The sequence below is a fragment of the Nannobrachium achirus genome (assembly GCF_963921795.1).
Source record: "Nannobrachium achirus genome assembly, chromosome: 11".
Taxonomy (NCBI): domain Eukaryota; kingdom Metazoa; phylum Chordata; class Actinopteri; order Myctophiformes; family Myctophidae; genus Nannobrachium; species Nannobrachium achirus.
Genome location: NC_137820.1, coordinates 45,364,822 through 45,386,591, shown reverse-complemented (window position 1 = coordinate 45,386,591; position 21,770 = coordinate 45,364,822). Strand labels below are relative to the sequence as shown.

General features: G+C 40.2%; 2 protein-coding genes across 3 annotated transcripts; one reads left to right on the top strand and one right to left on the bottom strand.

The window, feature by feature from the left end:
* The first annotated feature begins 4,224 nt into the window (after positions 1-4,224).
* LOC308294825 (ankyrin repeat and SOCS box protein 13-like) lies at positions 4,225-10,435 on the top strand. 2 transcript variants are annotated; one of them, XM_080737701.1, is made up of 6 exons: positions 4,225-4,380; positions 6,583-6,782; positions 7,128-7,278; positions 7,412-7,546; positions 7,646-7,837; positions 8,650-10,435. In XM_080737701.1, the coding sequence occupies exons 1-6, from the start codon at positions 4,338-4,340 to the stop codon at positions 8,805-8,807; spliced, it is 879 nt and encodes a 292-aa protein (XP_080593827.1). In that variant the 5' UTR covers positions 4,225-4,337; the 3' UTR covers positions 8,808-10,435. The 2 variants fall into 2 exon arrangements, with proteins under 2 accessions (XP_080593827.1, XP_080593826.1); XM_080737700.1 differs by having other exon boundaries at positions 7,412-7,837.
* Positions 10,436-11,015: 580 nt separating this feature from the next.
* Positions 11,016-21,534, bottom strand: LOC308293549 (neuroepithelial cell-transforming gene 1 protein-like). Its single transcript, XM_080736120.1, has 12 exons — positions 21,313-21,534; positions 19,885-19,951; positions 19,492-19,551; positions 19,100-19,207; positions 18,201-18,368; positions 18,060-18,122; positions 17,871-17,967; positions 17,293-17,369; positions 16,229-16,486; positions 15,884-16,054; positions 14,920-15,106; positions 11,016-12,446 (listed from the first exon to the last, which is right to left on the bottom strand). Exons 1-12 carry the CDS (start codon positions 21,471-21,473, stop codon positions 12,142-12,144), a joined length of 1,722 nt encoding a protein of 573 aa, XP_080592246.1. The 5' UTR covers positions 21,474-21,534; the 3' UTR covers positions 11,016-12,141.
* Between the last annotated feature and the right edge of the window lie 236 nt (positions 21,535-21,770).

Genomic DNA, 21,770 nt, shown 5'->3' with positions numbered 1-21,770 from the left:
GCAAACATGATTTTTATCCCACCAAATTAGGTAGAGAAGTTCCTGGTGCAGTACTTAACATCAACCAGGATGAACATGTAGCCACTGAGTGAGAAGATAGCAGCCTGGACAATGAGGCTGGCCAGTCATAACTGCCATCAACACTGGGATGTAGCCGGTATTAACAGTTACTGTGGAGAGAGACAGGAAATACGGAGACAGATGGGGAAGGACATGCAGCAAAGTGCCTCAGGTCAGATTTGAAGACGGACAGTTGTGCAAGCCTGAGCCTGAGCCGTAATTTTAAGTGCTCTACCAGTGCATACCAGTGCCCCAAGGAAAATATCCCATTTGACATGCTTGCACTGATAGAGGAGGTTTTCAAAATATATATTTGATAAAGACTAGTAGTAGTTTAAATAATATATTAAACCAATATATTTACTGTAGTCCATATAATCTTCAATTATTGTCACTCAGTCTCACTGCAAATGTAATAAACTGTCATAATAACAAACTAATCTGAAATGAAAAGCCTAAAAATAACTAAGTAATATATCACACAAGATGGAGTGCTGTTGCATTGTATATCAGTATGATTTGGTCGTAGAGCAAACATTGAAATGTCATTCAAGGTGACATGGGACAGGAATTCACAAAGATATGATCTCTGTGTCAATGAGTGCATTCCCATAATACTGGATGAGATGGGTTTCGTGCCTCTCATACCTCTCATACCTCTTGTTTGGTATGCTAAACCCACGCACCCTTGAGCTTCTAATTTTCCAAATAAAAGCTTGCGGCTATTCCACCTTTCAATAGTCTTACCATTGTGTAAAACCACAGCTTCATGTATCTGAACCAAAATAAATTCCATGTCAACATTTCTAGATGTGAACCATGTCGACTCATTGTCAATTACAATGTGGACTTTCACAATAGATTACTGATTTACTCCCTATTGATATGCAATTGAGACTACAGAAAGTGCCACCCATTGCTCGGTTCTCACCTTGCTCCGGCGTGCCCCACGGGGCTTCTGTCTGCACACCCTCAAATAAATCAATAAAACAAGTTAATATTAATGGTTTGCATTGGCTGTTGCCTGTTGCCATTGTACATACAACTTCATCCAGGCGAAAGTTATGAGGCAAAAGTAATGTGGCATGTTGATGGGCTAAAAAAAACAGGAAAATAACTAATTTAAAGTCATTGTGTTGTGATTCCCCCCTGCAACATCATCAGGTATTATGATTATACCTTTTCAAAAAAGTGTACAGAAAGTGTTAAAAATATGGTTTTATGTGGCCGCACCCACCTGTTGGGTGTGCCTGGTTGTGCCTGGTTGTCAGGTGGGTGGTGACCCAGCTGAAGTTAGCCACACCCACAGTGTTGTTGTTGTATGGTAAAAAGGAGGGGATGATTTTATGACATCGTTAAATCAGTGTATTTCCATTGGGCCTTTTTGGAAACAGCATTAGTAGACACACAGTGCAACATTTCACATTTGTGGCACCCTCTATGGGCCACACAAGTGGCTCTGTGCTGTTTAGATGCCCTTCAATGTGTGATTGATCAGTAATGCCATTGCCATTATCTCCTTTGCTTACATAATAATATCTAAATGTTCCTGGATTTTGTAAACAAACTTTTAAACTATTGAGCTGAGCAACATTATTGTGCAACTGCATTAGGGTGGGTTGGACAATATATCAATGTTATGACGATATTGTATGATGGGACTCGATAGCCTATCAGCACTACCCTGATGGTCAGAATAATGGGATATCGGAATTATGAGCTAATCTAAAGCTCACAATGGGTTTCTATTAGGGGTGCAATGACCATTTTAACAGCGATATGAGACGCATCTTAATGTATTGTTGACCATACGATACACTGGCAATATTGGTTCATTCATGGCAATGCGATACGATTCAATTATTTAAAATTGATACGGTAAATATTTAGCAAAATATATATACAGTATACATGGATAGTGCAGATTCTTTTAAGGAAACATATTATTATAGATAGGGCCTATAAATAGGTAAACACAGTGATTCTCTGGCAAATACATGGACATTGTATTTGAACACATATAGACCAGTAAGACTCCCTAATCGGGAGATAAGCGACCGTCAGGTCACAGTATACACAAAGAGGCCTGTAAGTGGCATTGGTTCCACCCACAAGTTTGTACGCCAAACGGTTGATGAGTAAAGCCAAATAAAGTTTCGGCCAATCAGAGGAGGGGGCGGGGCAAAGTTAAACCAATTAAGGTTAAGGACTGTTAATGAAGTTAATTGACACCATCCACAAGTGTGTATGACAAACAGTTAATGAGTAAAGCCAAATAAAGTTTGGGCCAATCAGAGGAGGGGGCGGGGCTAAGTTAAACCAATTAAGGTGAAGGACTCTTAATCAAGTCAATTGACACCACCCACAAGTTTGTACGACAAACGGTTGATGAGTAAAGCCAAATAAAGTTTTGGCCAATCATAGGAGGGGGCGGGGCAAAGTTAAACCAATTAAGGTTAAGGACTCTTAATCAAGTCAATTGACACCACCCACAAGTTTGTACGCCAAACGGTTGATGAGTAAAGCCAAATAAGGTTTTGGCCAATGAGGGGAGGGGGCGGGGCAAAGTTAAACCAATGAAGGTGAAGGACTGTTGTAGCACTAGAAGTCGGTGGTCCCGGGAATTCCCTGTGAGCAGCCCAGTTGGGGTGTTGATTTGGTCATTTTTGCACTATTTGGCAGCGGTGGCAGGGGGTCCCTGGGGGTCCGTGGGGGTCCGGGGGTCCTGAAGGTTGTGGTTTGGCAGGCAAGGAGTGTGTGTGGAAAATTTCACATGGATAGGGGCAACGATGGCGGAGATATGAGTGACTGACTGACTGACTGACTGACTGACTGACTGACAGACGGACTGACAGACAGCCGGTGGAGGTTTTGATAGTAAATGCGACCTGACGGTCGCAACAAACCCGCACCTTGACATGAACACAGAGATTACACAAATATATCGATAAACCAAGTGTAGCCATATGTAATGGAAAAATAATTAAACCCCCCTTTCTCTTTTTTCTTCGTAAAATTGCACAATTGATCACAGTTGGATCGTTGAAATTCAAATAGATTTGTCGATGCAGTTTTATGTGACTCATTGTGAGCGTATTGAGCGGCTATTTACACTGTTTTGAAAATATAATTTTTTTAAAAGATATTTCACTTTCAAAAAAACTTTAACATAATTTTATTGTCTAATCAGGCTTTTAGGAACACCCTGAACAGTTTTTAATTTGCTTGATTCAATAGATATTTGATGTAAATGTTATCAGGCCCTCCTGGTCCAGGACCTTTCCCCATACACACCCCTTGTAACTTCAAACTCCATTTTAACCATGATAAATTCATTAAAAAAAAACATTATTTTTCCTGGTGCCTCTGCCATAATACCCTCCTAATACGTGAGCAGGCCGTGCTCTTTTGATAACCTTTTTCATTTAGTTTCAATAATTCTTTGGGAAAATGGAAAAAAGATTATACAATAGAAAATTATTAAAAATAAATGAAAAAAGTTATCAAAAAAACACGGTCTGCTCACGTATTAGGAGGTTAGTATGAGTCACCAAAAAAAATAAAAAATAATGGGTGATTTTAATGAATTTATCATGGTTAAAATGGAGTTTGAAGTTATAATGGGTGTGTATGGGGAGGTGTCCTGCAGGAGGAAGGCCTGATAACATTTACATCAAATATCTAAATATTGAATCAATCAAATTAAAATCTGTCCAGGGTGTTCATAAGACAATAAAATGACCAAAAGTTTTTTTGAAAGTGAAATATCCCTTTAAGTTTATTGTCACAATACCAATGTTGAGGTATTTGGTCAAAATATTGTGATATTTGATTTTGTCCATCATCCAGGCATAGAGTTATAAGCATCCAGGCCTAACCTGCACGGCCCAATTTCTTAATTGTCTCAAATGTTATCATAAACAATTTTTTTAATGAATATTTTACGGTCAGCCAGCTGTAAATGTAAAATGTATGTGAATCTGAAATGAATCAATAATGAATGACTACATGTTAAATTAAAAAAAATCTCACCTGAAATGTTTGAAGAAACTATTTTTGATTGTAAACCAGTAGAGCTAGACTACGTCCCGCCCACAAGCTGGTTGCAGCAACAACATTTAACTACATTTCCCACAATTCAGTAGGATTAGTCCAACAGTGCAAGCCACTTTGGGATCTGGTTTTGCAGCTATGTTGCCCTTCGCAGCTTTATTTTGTTATTTAAAAATGAATCGAAAAATTGTTTGACGTCTAGAAGACATACAGGGTATCATGAAATGGAGATTACTCGGCCCAGACCGTCGTTGTTTGGAGATATAGGTAAATAAATCAGCCGGGGATGATTCTGGAAGGTGACTTGCGTCTGTGCTGCTGCACGTAAATGTAATATGGCCTCAAATATAAAGGGAATAATCATAATTATTAGCAATAGCGTAATTCCAATCATGTTATCATTTCCATGTGTCCTTTTGTCAGAGCTAATGTTGCGTCGGCTAACAGCTACAGTACTACTGTAACTGGCTTTCCTAATTTGTCTGACATTATTTTGAGCAAGGCTGCTAAGCTTGTTAGTGGCAGTGCCCTGTCAGATGTCTGGTCTGGTGGCTGTCTTGGTGCGACGTTCCGACTCTTCGCTTGCTGACTAATGTAAAACCAGTAACTATAGACACCCTTTCTCACTTGACAACATAAACATTAAAATCGGTCCAAAGTCTATTCCCTGTTGCACCGACGGCAGTGGTTGATTATCAGCTGACAGGAAATAAACGCGGACCCAAGCTGTTCCCTAGCAACGCAGATCCACAGTGACATTTAAAATGCATAGTGACCATGTTATTACTAAGGAGGTACCAAGTACCGGTATTCATTGTTGGAAGCAAACTAAAGGTGATATTTTACACGTTATCCTGGTTCCACGCCTGCTTCGGATTGTTAGACAAGTTGAAAGTGATTGATTGATTGATTGATTGATTGATTAGAAGTTGCCATAGGAAAAGTACAGTAGGCCTACAGTTCGGATACATGGTCTACTAAAAGGATTTAAACCACAAGAAAGCACAATGGCTAGTTTGCATTGGGGTCCTTTCTACTCAGTTCATAAACACATTAAATGACAGACAAAGTGGTATTGAAAGGATTAAGTTCCCACTAAATAATCTGCCACATGTCTAGGAGTGAAATCATAACTCACTGGCGAACTGACTGGACCTACAAATCTACAAATGTGTCAATAAACTAAAATTACTACAGTTTTTAAAACCAATACAGTTTAGCCAGTGCACTAGCTGTCAACAAATCCGAGTAGAATTGTTCATAAGAATTCATGCTTTGGTTTTGCTGCCTGTTCAGCTTAAATTCAATCGCATGTATATGCATAACATCATTAGTGCTACAGCCACTGACATAAAACTTGTTAATGCAGTGGATCATTAGTGGATACAGCACCTGCCTTAGCGAGTAGCCCAACTTGAGCTCACAAATTGTTATGGTTCAATGGTTGGTATTGGTAATCAATGTGACCACAACACAGGAGCCAATGTACGACTGTACACACATGTAAAGTAGACAAGCATGTTCTTTTATGCCAATATTGTGGTGTTCTACAGCATTCCAATTTGGGTTGGGATCCGGAACTGGATCCAACATTGGTTGGTTCTCTAACTTTTTAATTTCAAGGACCACCATAACTCTGGAAGTCCAGTTGTACACTGACTCAGTAGTTTCTGATTGCAGAAGTCTTGTAAATGACTGGTGTGACAAGATGGTTTTGAACTCGTAGTTCTGCTGATTGATGTATGTGTGTAATGTTATTATTTAGACAGATGCCAGGTTCATTGTTTACCTGGTATCCTATAGTTTCAATGTACAGATTGTTATTTAGATAGTATATTGTTTAGACAGAAAGGTTCATTGTTTAACTGACCTAGTTTATACCTTTCACTCCTAAGTCACTCTGGATGAGAGTGTCCTACTAAATACCTAAATTATAGTAAATGTTTTGAGGAAATATTAATGTTCTTGTTGAATCAATCATAAAGATATGGAGGCTTCTAACTAGGTTATGGTGTGTTTCAAAATGTTGTAAGCATACAGTAGTATGTGCATGGAACTGATCTTTCATTAACGTACTGTACAGTACGTATTGTACTGCAGGAGATACACGCCCTTTGGACTTCCATTTCCTAACCAGTTTAGCACGCGCCTCACAAGCATGAGTCACCGGAACAGCTTGGGTCAAGGTTTACAAGTTTTTACAAAATTATTTCCTGTCAGGTCAGGTGACAGCTACACAAACACTGCAATGGAAATAAACTTGGACATTGGACAACTTTCTTTCTTCTTTTTTTAACTTCTCTAGTAGTTTGCGAGATTAGCTGTGGACAAACACATACGAAATGGGTGAAAACAAAGCCTGGTGGAGAGCATTATGTCTCTCTATTTTTGCTATACTACTGTGGATAGAATTCAAGCTACTACTACTGAAGTAGTGAATACAACTGTTTTGCTTGTTTGTGTTTACAGCTCATGGTCTAGGATTCTGGTCAGACCGGTCTGCTGTTCACGAGGCTGCTGCACAAGGCAGGGCCCAACAGCTACAACAACTCATCCAGGGAGGGGCAGCAGTGAACATTGTGGCTGTGGACTCAATTACCCCTCTACATGAAGCATGTATACAGGGACAGACCCAATGTGTCAGGCTGCTACTGGCCGCTGGCGCACAGGTGAGGTCTTCATGTAACAATTTTATGAGGTTGTGGAAGATGTTTATAATGATTATTTTTAGCCTACCACCAGACATGTATCAATAGGCCTACATATAATGCATATTATACAGTATACCTACAATATACTGAACTGTATGTATAATCCATCAACAATGAATATATGAGTGAATAAACAAGTCCTATGTGTCAATATAAATTTAATCAGTATAGAATCCAGCTTTTTCCTTCATCCTTTCTTCTGCAACCAACTCCAGATTGTCTACCTCCAATGTGGGACTATTTCTAAACTCAAGTTTGCAGCTGCAACCTGCACTCATTTTGCGTTGAATGTGTGTCGCACAGGTGGATGCACGTAATATAGATGGCAGCACTCCACTCTGTGATGCCTGCTCTGCTGGGAGCCTTGAATGTGTCAAGCTGCTTTTGGAATATGGAGCAACAGTCAACCCTCCATTGTTCACCTTCTCACCCCTTCATGAAGCTTGCATGGGAGGTACTTCAACATCTAGTTATGTTATTATTATTGTTTATCAATATGAAAAACTTCATATTGAACTTCAAGAAATGACCTACATTTTTGTCATAAACTGCAATAAATTGTCCACCTTTAAATGTGTTTGCAATAGGTAACTCAGATTGCGTTCAACTTTTGATTGATGAAGGGGCTTACATGGAGGCCCATGACTGCCATTTTGGTACCCCACTTCATGTAGCCTGTGCCAGGCAACATTATGACTGTGCTAAAGTTCTCCTCAACTCAGGTGAGCCTAAAACAGTATCATTTATTAAGACAACATTCATGTTTAATAAAAGAAAAACAAGAATGGTGGAAAAACAATTAAGCACTTTTTCCTTTCAAGGTGCAAATGTGAATGCTGCCAAACTACACGAGACAGCCCTTCATCATGCAGCAAAAGTACAGAACATCAGCTTGATAGACCTACTTGTAGAGTTTGGTGGTGATGTGTATGCCAGGGATAACCTTGGAAGAAAGCCTCTCAACTACACCAGGCATGGATCTCCCTGTTACCTCTGCCTTGAGTTCTATGAAAGTGAGTTTTTTTCTTCTATAGTACTAAGGATTCAGCAGGGGTGGAAAGTAATTAAGTACATTTACTCAAGTACTTTTAGAGGTGGGTCTCAATATTTTTAGCTTGAGACCCAAAAGAGAAATTATATTTAATTTCAGGACCCAAACTGGTGAAAATAGGCGATCTTGTAGATCACTTCTTTATAAAAGAAAATGATTACATTATTATATGAGTGCATTATGAATTCAAAGGTTCTACACCATGCAGTTAAAATAATTCATATATTTTTTTCAAAAGGTTTGAGGCTAAATTACCACTCCTGAATACATAGCCCCTGTCATTTCTGCCTGGCTTTCAGAGCATTTTCAGCTGCAGTACTACCTTGTCCTGAGTGGACAGTTTTGGCCCCACACTCCTCCCCACCTCCTGCTCAGCAGGCCTGCCCACCCCTCCCCAACCCTCTCCTAGCTCCTCCTGCCTCCTTCTCAGGCCTGCTCACCCTTGCCTGGTTAATAAACCAGACTGCACTCAACACCACCCCCCTGGCGGTAGTGAAGTGTGTGATAGAGGCTGGCACCGCCAGGCAATGCCCACCCCTCCCCAACCCCCACTCAGCACAGCAGTAGGTGGGCCTAAAATTAGATAGCCTGTTCTGAGACCTGCTTACATAGATCTGCCCATAAACTGAGAAAGACACAATGGTCAGAAATAGGACTTTGTGAGGATAGAACGTGCTGGTGGGACACCAAAGAAAATACATACAAATTGGAAAATGTTAAATTCATGGTGTAGTCCCTTTAAGATCTCATGTCAAATCTTCTTCTCTTTCTCAGATACACCCCTCACTCTGCAGCAGCTTAGCAGACTGACCCTGAGAAGGGCTCATGGAGCGAGAACACGTGAAGTCATTTCCAAACTGGGTTTGCCAAATCGCATCATAAACTTTCTTTCTTACATTCCACCCCCAGTTATTGAACTTTATGACCTCTGACAACTCTAGTCAAATCCCATACATTGATTGATTGAGCACTTTATTGAAAATTAATTTTGGGGAAGGGAGGCAGGGAGCAACGACACAATTACAAAACAAAATGGAATATATAGTTGTCTTAATCAGAGGTAACCTTACTCACTACTACTGAAGGTCAAGGAGGAATAAACGAGACAAGAAGGGATTGTGCTGCAGCGGGCACTTCATGATTTCATTGTTTCTGCTATTAACTGACCAGGAAATAAAATAAGAGGATGTGAAAGTTGAAACATAGACACTTCCTGAAATGTAACGTTTGTAAGGAAGTGATTCTTTCACACATGTTGCTGGTGTTGAATCGTAGCAAAGAACTTGAGGTAAGAAGAAGAGCGTGGTTTCTTATGTTCAAGGTTTATGCACCCGCCCATGTGGTTTTTATGATTTTCACCTCGCATGTACTGCGAGTTCAAAAGAGCTTTATTGGCATGAGAAAACATATGTTTACATTGCCAAAGCAAGTGTCAAAATGTAATAAAAACTGTTGGAAATGGGGAACGCATATACAGTTGGAAGGGGTACAGCATTGTGTAAACAGAGCGATGTCACATTGCGTCGTTATATACGTATCACTGTATATATACACAGGGTATAAAGCTTTTTAAAACAAATGGCAATCTTTTGCTGTCGCTTTGGGGAAAACAGCAGCATTTCTATAAACGATTTAAATAGCCTCAGATTTAATATGCGTTTAAATTTAGCAGTTATGTAGGTCTGCTCGGTGCAGATAGTGTGGGACACAATGGTTTGTAGTCCCTTTTATCATGTATTTTAGACATAGTGTTTGATGCAACAGAATGAACGGAGGCATTGTTTTTAGGTTCATGTGGTTAATTATTATATGAACCATTGTTGCTCAATTAGGTTTTAGCTCATAAAAAATATTTAAGCTTGAGCTAAGTATTGTAGACTTGACTCCATTATTAAGCAATGATTTTAATACTGTTACTGCCATTTTGATTTATTTAACTCTTAAATAACAGTTAGCAAAAAGTACAGCGTTACAATTATACAATGATGCTAAGGATAACACAAAAAAACCCTGGGTGCTTGTTTCCATTGGGGTCCTGTGTATACCGTCATTATTTGTGAATACACACTTATTTGAATGTTTAAAGTGTAAATATGTATGCTAGTACATTTATAAAAAAAAAAACATACCTGTTCTGTATTCCAGTCATATAGCACTTTAAGATTTTTTTAAACAATGAAAAGTGAATCCTAATAAAATGCAGTATTATTGTAATAATGTACTGTATGTGTAATGTTCTAAAAGGATGTTGACTTGTTTTTGGTTTCATGGTAAGAATAGACCTGGATAGAAGTGATTCCACACTTATACCTTATTGAAATACATGTCTTAACAGTGTGTAAAACACATATAATGCATTCATAATCTGTATTACATATTGCAAGATTTTGAGATTTTAATTTTAAATTGTTGTATTGACCTAAGTGGTCCTATAATTGTGGTTGCTGCTATGTTCCAGCTGTGCTGGCAGAACTGAAGTTCTAGATGTGATAGAAAATCACTATTAGAAATGACGTTCAATATTATCACAAATTCTTATTTGTACGTTTCTAATTTATGGAGGTGCCATTTCGATGAGTTAAATAAAAGCATATCTCCTGGGATTACAATATCAAATGAGATGTCTAATCTATCCATTGTCATGTCAAATCAGAACTACAAAAGGGCAGGTTTAATTTCTGTTATATCCTTGTGGACTTTCTTTTGTTCCAAGTGATATAGGTGTATAATCTAAATGTATAAACACTAGACCAGTGCTTATTTGAATGTTTATATGTAGACAGACAAGTTGGGAACAATGCAAATAGGGAATGCATACCAACCCTGTTATGAAATAACCAGATTATAAAATGTAAATGATGGCTACATTTAGATTGCTAAAAAGAATTGTCTAAGTTATCAGTCTACACAGTGATATTTGAACAATCAGGTTTAGAGGGGATGTTGGGTTGCAGGTGTCTAATAGATTAGTGGCTATTGTCGTAGCCTCATACTCAGAAAATAAGCCTCGATTCAGTGTACAAATACGTTTTATTTCACCACATACTGTACGTGTATAGTTTTCTAAAGAAATGTCGACCATCATCTTTACACACAACTTGTCACAGAGCACTTTAAGTAACAAGATGTACCAACATCTCAATCGTATTGGAGGTCTTGGCTGTGCCAGTGACTCATGTTGTTCTGCCATCTTGCTCTGCACCAGTAAAGTAGCTGCAGCTGTTGAAAGATTGTAATCAAACACTACAAACCTTCAAACTAGACTGAGCAACCACGTGGGCTATTTCTCAACAAAAAATCAGACAGTTTTGACTGTAAAGGAGTAGTCTCACATGGCCAGACTTTTGCAGTACAGGAGCAACAGAGATCGTTTCCAGGCAAGTGACTATTGTTCTTCAAGTACAACGTAAGCCTAGCTTACAATTGGCTAGCTCATTGTTAGGCCAACTTGCCAACCAATGCTTGTAACTTCATCAGTTCATGTGTACAGTATATCTTATGGGTGGCCCATATAGGTCACCTTACCAAACAGCCTTCTCCACAACGCATAACAAATGACTACTGACAAAAAGTTTACCCTTCAGTTTTTCTCAGCAACATGAACATATAATTTGATTATAAACAGATGAGACCAATAGGATAAATGTTTGCCAAATTTAGTTAGGAGTAAAGAATCCTTAAGAGCTATAACAGTGGTATAAAACAATGTGGTTTTCTTTTTTCTTTTAACTTACAAGACAATGCAAAACAAAATTACACAATTCCATAGCTGTAAACATACATTTCAGTCACACTGGCACAAGATTCATTTGTAAACCAAAACACTTTTTTTTAAAGGGACAACACAACAATATAGAGTTGGACGGATTTCTTTCATAGCTTCTAAACAGTTACTACCACTCATCATAAGAGCTTTTTACTATGCAAGCAAGCAAAAACCATAGATATAAAATAGTATAGATAGGTCACATCTTACATGTTCACAGCAATCTACTTTGCTGGGGAACCCATTGAGGCTGGAAATGAAATGCAGAACAATTCTGCATCAAACAAACGTTTCACAGAGCTGAAATAATTGTGCCTTCTTTCGTGTTTGACATCACAGCATTGCTATAAATGTAAATGTCCATTCTATATTTTATTTCCTACAGCATTTCTAAAACGGAGGTGGCATGAACATTCATTGACAGATTCACAAGAAGAATTCCAAGAGAATTGAACACACTGACCATGTGCTAGAGCCCAGACTCGGCTCAAGAGGACCCTCTAAACCCCAGTCTCCTTCCTCTTTAGCGAGCTGCGGAACTTCTTCTCCAGCCCGGTGCTGGAGCGTGCCCGGGGGCCCAGTTTAGAGATGGAGACGTGAGGGCAGTTCTCATCGGTTTCTTCCTCACAGACGCCGTCAGAGGCTGTGGAGGAGCGGCGCTCATCTCTGATGACTCCCTGGTGTTGGGCCATGGCGCTGCGCAGGCAGTTGAGCCACTGCTGTCTGTGGTAGACGTCGTTGACCTGCAGGGTGTGTGACTGGCCGTGGGATGGATCCACGGAGCTCACGCGGAATATGTTCTTAGCTGCAAGGAGAGGGACATGGTGTCAGGTGAATGAACAAGAAATGACAACAGTCATTATATAATCAGGTTGCAGTGCACTTATCGTTTTCTTTAGCATAACAAAGAATAATAAAGTTATGGCTCCTGCTATATGTTATAAACAAATTCAGCACTTATAATGAACAAAATCTATACACTCCCATCCCTCCACAATGACGACCTTAAAGAGGTGGTGCCATAGTTTTGTACCTTTTCTGGTTTTCGTGTGTCTAGGAGGTTGACAGTACTTCATTAGACCCCCTGGTGTGGTTGTTATGAGAAATTATGCATTCTCTTTTTATTTGGGTTTTTAGCTGGAGGATGCCACCTGCTGGGTCAGACGTGCCGTTCCAAAAACACCCATACTTATTAAATCATAGAATCAACCCCTCCCCTAATTACCATTCACCCAACACACGTGGGTGTGGCTAACTTCAGCTGGGTCACCACCCACCCAGAGTCGTCTAATCAGAGAGTCCTGCCACTGCGGGGTCAGAAACAGCGCTGGTCACGTGGTTCATTGTCACTTTACACCTCATAGACTTCAATGCATTCTGTAAACTTCCGGTTCGCCGTTTGTCACTATACGCCAATAGATGTGTGCGTAGAAGACCTGGCCCCATGAAGTGAACGGGAGTGACGCAACTCTCCGAAGGTAGAAGGCTCTGCACCCACCATGACAACCACGCATACCAATGAACTGGTGGGTGTGGCCACATAAAAACATCATTTTAACTCTTTCTGTACACTTTTTTGGAAAGATTCTTCCTCCTAGTATAATCATAATAGTAGATAATCATGTTTTATAGAGGGGGAAATCATGGCACCTGCACTTTAAAGTGGTAAAAAAGCTAATCAGACTGTTGGAGAACTTGGAGCCAAAATGCCATTATGTTTATTTTGTTTTGAATTTAAATTAATTGTTTTCTTGTTATACTTCAACACAGTGGCTGGCCCTATTATGGTGCCTGGGTGTGTTTTGGTTACTCACCATGGCAACCAACACGGGTTGGTTACCTATTATTTGGCAATGGCGCTACCACTCAGGTATGCAAGGGGAACGCCACACAGTTTTTTGACCGTGTCATGTCACCATGCAGGTTTTTGGCTATCAATGTATTTTCATCACACTGCTTGTCTTTTTAAGTTATGCACAATAAATGGATTGACATATCCGAACTGAGACAACATTCTGGACATTGAAATTCATCATGCACCTGTCTGATTAAAGCAACCCCTTGCTTTTCAGCATACAGCTGTTATTATCAGTGATGTCAGCATGCAGACAGGCGGACATCATCTCCAAATTTGGGCATAGTTTCAGCTTGTGGCTGTTACCATGGTGGATGTCACCATGCTCATCTCCAAATTTGGGCATTGTTTCAGCATGCGGCTGTTACCATGATGTTGGCGACACTGTGTAGTATCACTGATGTCAGCAAGCTCATCTCCAAATTTGGGCATTGTTTCAGCAAGTGGCAGTTACCATGATGAAAATACAACAAGTAGAAACAGGCCTCTCGCCTGGGAAAGAAAGGTATGGATAAACTGAGCGACTGCTGACAAGAGCTTGCATCTCTTTGGCTGCTTCCATTGTAATAGACAGCAAAATTCAATGTTGAAAAGCCCAGACTGGTCATTGCGTCATGTTATCGACTAAAAGTCGAGAGTCTGGTGTCTATTTAAATTACACAATAATGATGGCCAGCTGCCGAGCTGACCATCTGGCTCAGCAGCTGAAAACCTGTCCAGATCAACATTATGGACTAATTTGGACATCCTGTCCTCAGCTCATTCAAGCTTTGCATCGCCTGGTTAGTGTCCCTGAGCAACTTGCAATTATACTTGCCATCTCTACATGTTCTGCAGACACAAATGCATTCAAGAGCAACACAGGCAGTTGAGGATGACTGGGTAGAGACTAGAGAGGCACTCTGGCAATCACACGGTTGCCTTCAGCTTCATGCAGTCTACTGTTTGTGTCGAAGTGTCCCGTAGCAACACACTGGCCTAACCATGCGCATTGCGCAATGAGCATGTCACCTTGGTGCATTGATTGGGAAAAAGGTTGCATTAAAACCAGCATTGCAGCCAAAGGTTTTAATGCAAAGTTCTCTTTATTTTCCATGACCGCTCTGTTTGCCATGCCTTTGTTGTAATGATGTGGTACACAGCCACAAGCAAACTCACGAAAAAGTCTAATAAAAACCTGTCATGACAGAGGCTCTGTCTCTCCCTGAATGTGCGGGGATAACTGATTTATCCTTTGTGCATTGACAGTAGGTTTGTAGTCAAACATAGCTTCGAGTCCAATTGGTTTGGCTAGGTGTGTCTACTTAAATCAGCAATCCTAAAGTACTATATTTACGTAACCCTTTATTTACCCTGTCATCTGATCTCGCACTCTAGACAGGAATCTGCTAAATCATGGCTCTACTGTATAGGCTCAACCTACCTTTCTCCCCATTGGTGAAAGCACCTCTGAAGGAACCACCCATGCGGATTTCCCCATCCTGGAGTTCTTCCAGTGCCAAGTCCCGGACTGGGATGGGTTGCCGGTAGACCTGGAAACAGCTCCTCTCATTGCGAGTCACCGGTCGTGACAGAACCAAAAGTTCAGAAAACAGGAACACGTGCAGTTTCTAAAATACATGAAAATAAAGCATGAAATTCCCTTTAACAGAGGAAAATGTTTGCTTGTAGAAGACATTTTGCATCTATGTTTAATTGTATGCAATTCATTAAACCGTGAAAGCATCCCTGTCATTTTAAATCCGCCATATGACGAGTTTTAATTAATTAGAATTAACTCTAAAACAATCCACCTTTGATCGCCGCTCTGTGGTTCCGATTTCACCTTATACTTCCGTTTGGGACCGGAAACTGATCCATTTTCGTATCCGGGAGGGCGGAACTAAGCGTTCCTCAACGACCGCATTCAGGTTACATTTGTTTACAGAGACAACATAGGTAGTCGTAGCTCCGAGACGGCTCAATGGATTTCGCTCCGCTTTTATTTTATTTTGTAACGGCGAGTGCTGTGCACAGCACACGCTTGATACACGATCCGTGGACCGGCGTGCACAATCTACATGTACGCGCACTGCGTAAAAGGTAAGAAAACTATGGCAGTGAAGCGGAAAAGACGATTTTTAATCAGCGCAGCCAATGAGTCAAAGAAATAGCAGATCTACAAGCTCACAGCATGTCACTTAGAGCCGCGCTGCAAGCTTGTACGTCATCTGCCATTTTTGAAAAATCTTTAAAGTGTTTGACATTTTTTGAACAATTTTAAATTACGAAGAAGTTTGAGAACCACTGATTTAGACAGCATTTGTAGACGGCCTCAGGTCTTAATGGGTTAAGTAATGCTAGTACGTGCCCCAGGTATAAATCAGTCTTAAGAGTGAGATTCTCACCGAGCCACTCTTATTCCGCAGCTCTCCGTGACATAGAAGACTCTTGCAGTGGTCTATGAGTGGGTCTCTCTGCTTATCGTCCAGGTACTCCAACTTGTCAATATAGTACTGGCACTCCGATTCCCCTTTCCTCAAGTTGATGTCAGTCAGAATTCCCTGGATTATGGTAATCTGAATGACGACATTATATTTGGTTACTTTTTAAGGTACAAGAGATTACCAGTAGAATGTTTCACAATTACAAGAACCAAGCAGTAATGATGGTGTTATCTATTGCCATGTCATTTCCAGTCTCACTGACATTATGCATCTAACTTCACTATATATGCAATAAGAATAACATACAGCTCTTTCCAGTTTGGGTACATCTGGGTGATCGGGTGGCGTGTGTCGGAGGATCTCTCGGAGTAGCAGCGGGTATTTAACCAGGCGTGAGCGTGGGATGTCCAAGAAGCTCCAGAGGTCCAGTTTCCTGCTGAAGGGCGACTCCAGACAACGCTGTAGGAAGTCTTGGACTCGTTTGTCCTGCTTCTTCTGGTCCAGCAGGGCTTTGGCTGCCAGCTGATTGCTGCAGTAGTCTTTGTAAGCATTCAAGCCAGGTAACTGAGGAAGACAATGCTTTGTTCAGACTGCAGTCAAACCTGATTTGATTATCAAATATGGTCTTTAGGATTGAGTGTCCACACTGCAACTTGATCAGATCAGATTTGTGCATTCAGTCTTCATCGACCTATCTGCATTGGTTGCTGCGATAACCATTTAACGACATGAGCTTGAGTAATACTTGATTTTATATGCCGTCATTTGACGATGTTGCCCGCAAGCTCACAACAATTTGGATTTGGATTGTGAACTTTTAGATCGTCTTTTTTTGTCAAGGAACACTGAGATACAAACAAAATATAAATCAGGCTTCAGTATCCAGACTAAAGTGCCATTCCCACCGGACACTGCAACTATAAAGATGACTAATCATTAACCATTGTATTTTGGTATATTTGGTGTGAACCCTACCATCCACTTGACTTTTTAAAACTATACTTTTATAGTTATAGTGCTCAGTGTGAACTGTGAATGGCCCTTGAGTTGAGATATCTTTATAAATCTGATTTGTATTATCATTTCATTACCTAGGAATGTGGTTCAAATCTGATTTGCAAAAAAACTGCTTTCAAGTGGGTTTTTGTAGTTCAGACTTGATAAAAACCAATCTGGATGGTCCAAAAATTTGATTTGGGCTGCCAATTTTAACAGAACACAAGTAATAATTACAGCCATGACCTTTCATAATATGACATGTGATGGGTCCAGTACTGCACTGTGTAGCATCAGTTCTAATTGTTTGTCATCGCAATAAATACATTTCTATCATAAATAGAAAAGCATGTGCTGTTATACATATTACATACCCAATCTATCACAATCTGTCCGACTTGACCTACAGTTCCATCTAGGCCAGTGCCTTTGGTGAGCTTCATCAATAGTTCTGCAGAGACAAAACCATCTCATTAGAAGAACAAACATTGTATTTGTCATTGAACAAACAGACAGGTTAAAGATTGTCTTTTAGCATATATAGTATCAGCTGTCAATAACTGGCATACTTTCAAAAAACATACAGTAACAAATATCTTGCCAAGTAAATTTAATTTGTGTATTTGTTATTTTTTAAATATTATCCTGGGATTCTTTTATTTTTTAAATAATGTAATGTATTTTATCCATGTAATTTATCTACCTTTCTTTATTTTAGAACCTATGTGTATTTTCAAACCGTGTGGATAGTTTTAGTGGTCTGTTATTTTGTTTTGTTTTTTTCTCACATTTCTCATAAGATTTTGTAAATTTCCACCTCTAATGACCCAAAATCTAATGACGTAGCCAGTTTAAAGGGGTTAAATGACTGGTTGTCCTCCTACATGAAGACTAGAAATGAACAGCTAACAGGTTTAACAGTGACTCCCAAGTGTGAGTGGTAAAAGCTTACCCTCATGCAAAGGGATGTACGCATCCAGGTCCCCAAAGATGTGAGTCAGTTCCTCCTCAGTCAAAATAGAAAGTTTCAACATGGGATCATGATATGCCTAAATTCACACAAAACACCATTGAGTGAGTTCACAATTAAAGCACCAAGTAAATTTCAATTCTGTATGATCATTAAAATAATATTCAGGACCTTTCGTGCAAGCTGGAGGTCTTCAATGAGATCCTGCTCTCCCCTGTAAAGCTCGTGAATGGCCTGGAGAGAATGCACAAAAACGTTAACCACAGCGTGATAAGGTTTGTGCTCTGTATTTTTAAACCCACTGAGCATTACCTCTTGTCTCTTGATCTCCTTTAGGGAGAATGTGTTCTTCTGATGGACATCCATGGTCTCAGACCACATTGTGCTATTTCTTCGTTTGGTGGGGGTGGGGCCTGCTGCCTTGCTGCTGGGTTTGAGAGACAGTCCTGGTGACTTGTTATCACCACGCTGCGCCATTGACTAAGGGACATAATTAAAAGGTGCCGTTATAATCACACACACACACACACACACACACACACACACACACACACACACACACACACACACACACACACACACACACACACACACACACACACACACACACACACACACACACACACACACACACACACACACACACACACACACACACACACACACACACACACACACACACACAAATAAATAATAGGAAGAAATGACATTGTTGGTGCCTGCATTATGATAAATTAAGGGCCGGATCAGGATGCGTTTTGTTTTCAGTCCTCTTTCTGTTCACATAAAAGTTCATTTTAAGGGTTAGCACAGGCTATCTGTACAAGGCATTGATGCGAGTTAAGCTTCATGCATCTTGTGCTTTTGAATTCAATGTGCCTCAAGTTTTCAGAGGAGCACCCTCTAAAGTTAAAAAAATGGTAACGTGAAAAGGGTGCTGCAAGTTGCTCTGCTTTGTAGACTGCACCAAAAAAATGGCAGGGCAGCGCATCCTGCAAAACATCGACCGGGGACTAAAGGCTTCATACTCCAAGGTGAGGTGAGGTGAGTGGCAACTCATCTTTACAGGTGAGAATTGAGTTGCTATTCACCGCAGTGAGTGACGTAATGTTGTAGTTTTCTGACTTTAGAAAACTAAACCACGGTGAGTTGCTACTTTTACTGATGAATACCCTTAATTAATAGTCCATTTTGGGCAAAAAGTCATGTACCTGGATGGTCTGTCCAAACCGCCGAACTGCCCCATTCTTTGAGGGGGAGATCAGGTTGGCCAATGAGGACACTCTGGACAGTGGTCGTCCACGCTTGTGGTGAGGTTCCTGGAAGTAGAGAAAACAAAGCTGTTTCAAACGCACCCATTGTGTGGAGGACAGGCTCAGTTCATGCTGGAGGAACAAGCCCACTCTTATTCATTCCCCATTACTTTTAGTTAGTAAGACAAATAGTAGGAGAGCCTTTCAGTCTGATGGGAGATTATCCTGAGGTCATGTGTGTCTCTGTCTCTGTCTCTGTCTCTCTCTCTCTCTCTCCTATCTGTTGCTAGTCCCTGACTCACAAGGATTACAAAAGGGTGTTCAAATGGATCTATCCCTGAGACACTCACCTTGAGGTCAAAGCTGGACAGACTGACTGTGTCATCATCCTTCTCCTTCCGTTTTCTTTTCTGAAGGGAAGAAACGATGCACACACATGCACAGTTACTTTCACAAGTTCAATAAGCCAACAACAGATGCTGTCGTCTTAAATTAATGATCACTATCATTAGGTCTCAAAGAACCAAAGCAATAATAATTAAATAGAAGAGAAGATTTGTGTTCAAAATCTTTAGTTTTTTTTTTTTTTTGCAAATAGCAGATGTACAAGCTCACTGTGTGGCACGAAGTGACATGCTGCGAGCTTGTAGATCTACTGTTTTTGAATAGCCAAGGTATAATTAGATAAAGTTATACGTTGGACCGCTGGGGGTCGGGCACAATGGCAATTAATATTAACTTACTAGGCTGAAGTCCCATGGTGTTCCTGGAGTCAGGAAGGTGAATGAGCTTCCTCTCTGCAGTGGGGGCCTACAGGAAAGGACGGAAGTTGAGAAAAATAAGCGGCAGATTATGAAGTCTATGTTTTGATACATCAAACAGCCATGCTCTCCTTTTCCCCTCATTTTTAACAGCAGGGAACACAGAAATAGGGAAAAGCTTTTCCACCCTAAAGGGTGTGGTTGTAATATTGTCATTAACCTTCAGATCATAGCATTTAAAATTAGAGAAACGGAAAGAGGTTGTTATGGATGATAAAATCGGAGTGACGCATGCATGAAGAATGGGTAAACAAAAATTTGCAGTGGCAAAACAATGCGGGTGGAGAGAGTAACACTGTAGTCTGTTTAGGAAAGAGAGTGCATGCATGGAGGGCAGGCTGATATTTTATCAGCTTTGTATGTATGCACACTTCTACTAAAGCCAAGTTTATACTTGGTGTCCCTTTCCCAGCTGAATCAGATATCAACAATAGCAGATATAAATCATGTCATCACAATGTGTTCAGCTTGTGGATCTGCTGTTCGGTGTGCGACCACTAAGTCAGGCTTTTTTACTGTACTCTCACTGTGTTTTCATTGTGCAAAACTGGTTTATCAAATTGGTAACAATGTTATCGAATGTCATTCTACAATATATTTATAATCTTCAAATCCTTTGTTACAATTTCTAAGAGGCAAGCAACCTCCCTGTCTTCAACACAATTCATTAAATTATTCTTTGGGGTTTTTTCCAACCTATTCACTTTCCCCGGTCCACATTTAAAACGCATTTAAATACAATTCCCAAATCTATCATTACAATACAACGTCAGTCAATCTTCATCCTACCTTCTTTAAGACAACATTTAACCAATTTTCCATTCGATGCCCACTTTGTTGAAAGAGTTTACCCGGTCAGTAGCAAACTAATATATACAATACATTATACAGTATAAATACATTACACAGTGTGTCTCTTGTAGAAGATTTTGTATACATTCAAAATATAATGCAATTGTTTCATCTATTTGTTTGTGCTTTATTTGTTGACATAAGCTTGTACCACAGGCAACTGGGTAAGTAGTCACACAAGTAGAGTACAGAGAGAACTATGGATAGTCACAGAGAATATGAATAAATAAATTCAAATTCTTATTAGTCACGTTTAATTTAAATGTTTTTGTTTTGTAATACACACATTATCATATCCCTCTCACAACAGACTGGACAGTGGACAGCTAATTTAGTAGCCTTCATCCAATGCTAAAAATGTAGCATCGTTGCTAGCAGGGGGTCTGCACCGCAGGAAGTATTTGTTTATATTTCAATTCCGCAACAAGGTAACAATGCAACACAATTTCACGACGGACAAACAACAAATAGGGGTATTCGGTGTGTTAATATATTTACTTTTTGGCGTTCTTTCGTCTGGTTGTTTGCGGGGGTGATGTCGGAGGCTCCACCGCACTGATAACACTGCTAATGGACGTCCTCGAGGACATTCTGCGGAGGCTCTGCCTTTTGTTACTACTATGGTGTTGTAGTAGTGTACTGTCCTCCGTCCCGTCCATTTTAACGACGCGTCCCAATCCCGTGACAAGCAGCGATATCCGAGATAAAATAAAAGCTGTGGACGCGTTTATGAACCGGTCAGATGTTTGATTTATGACGAATAAATACTACTACTGAGAGAGTCGATGACAACAACAGCAACGCAGAGACAATGATGATGACGGCGGAAGTTTGAATATGGCGGATTCTTGAAAAGCGGCCAATCGGGACGAGGATCTGGGCACTTGTTGCTTGGATACCATAGGGTGGGAGGAGCGAGTGTGTAGCTGGCCAAAAACAACAGATCTACAAGCTGA

Coding starts and splice junctions, on each gene's coding strand:
- LOC308294825 (XM_080737700.1), top strand. CDS start 4,338: ATGGAGATTACTCGGCCCAGACCGTCGTTGTTTGGAGATATAG. Junction 4,381..6,582: donor GTCGTTGTTTGGAGATATAG/GTAAATAAATCA, acceptor TTGTGTTTACAG/CTCATGGTCTAGGATTCTGG. Junction 7,279..7,411: donor TCATGAAGCTTGCATGGGAG/GTACTTCAACAT, acceptor TGTTTGCAATAG/GTAACTCAGATTGCGTTCAA.
- LOC308293549 (XM_080736120.1), bottom strand. CDS start 21,473: ATGGACGGGACGGAGGACAGTACACTACTACAACACCATAGTAGTAAC. Junction 19,208..19,491: donor TGTCCAGCTTTGACCTCAAG/GTGAGTGTCTCA, acceptor CTCTACTTCCAG/GAACCTCACCACAAGCGTGG. Junction 17,968..18,059: donor ACCTCCAGCTTGCACGAAAG/GTCCTGAATATT, acceptor GTGTGAATTTAG/GCATATCATGATCCCATGTT.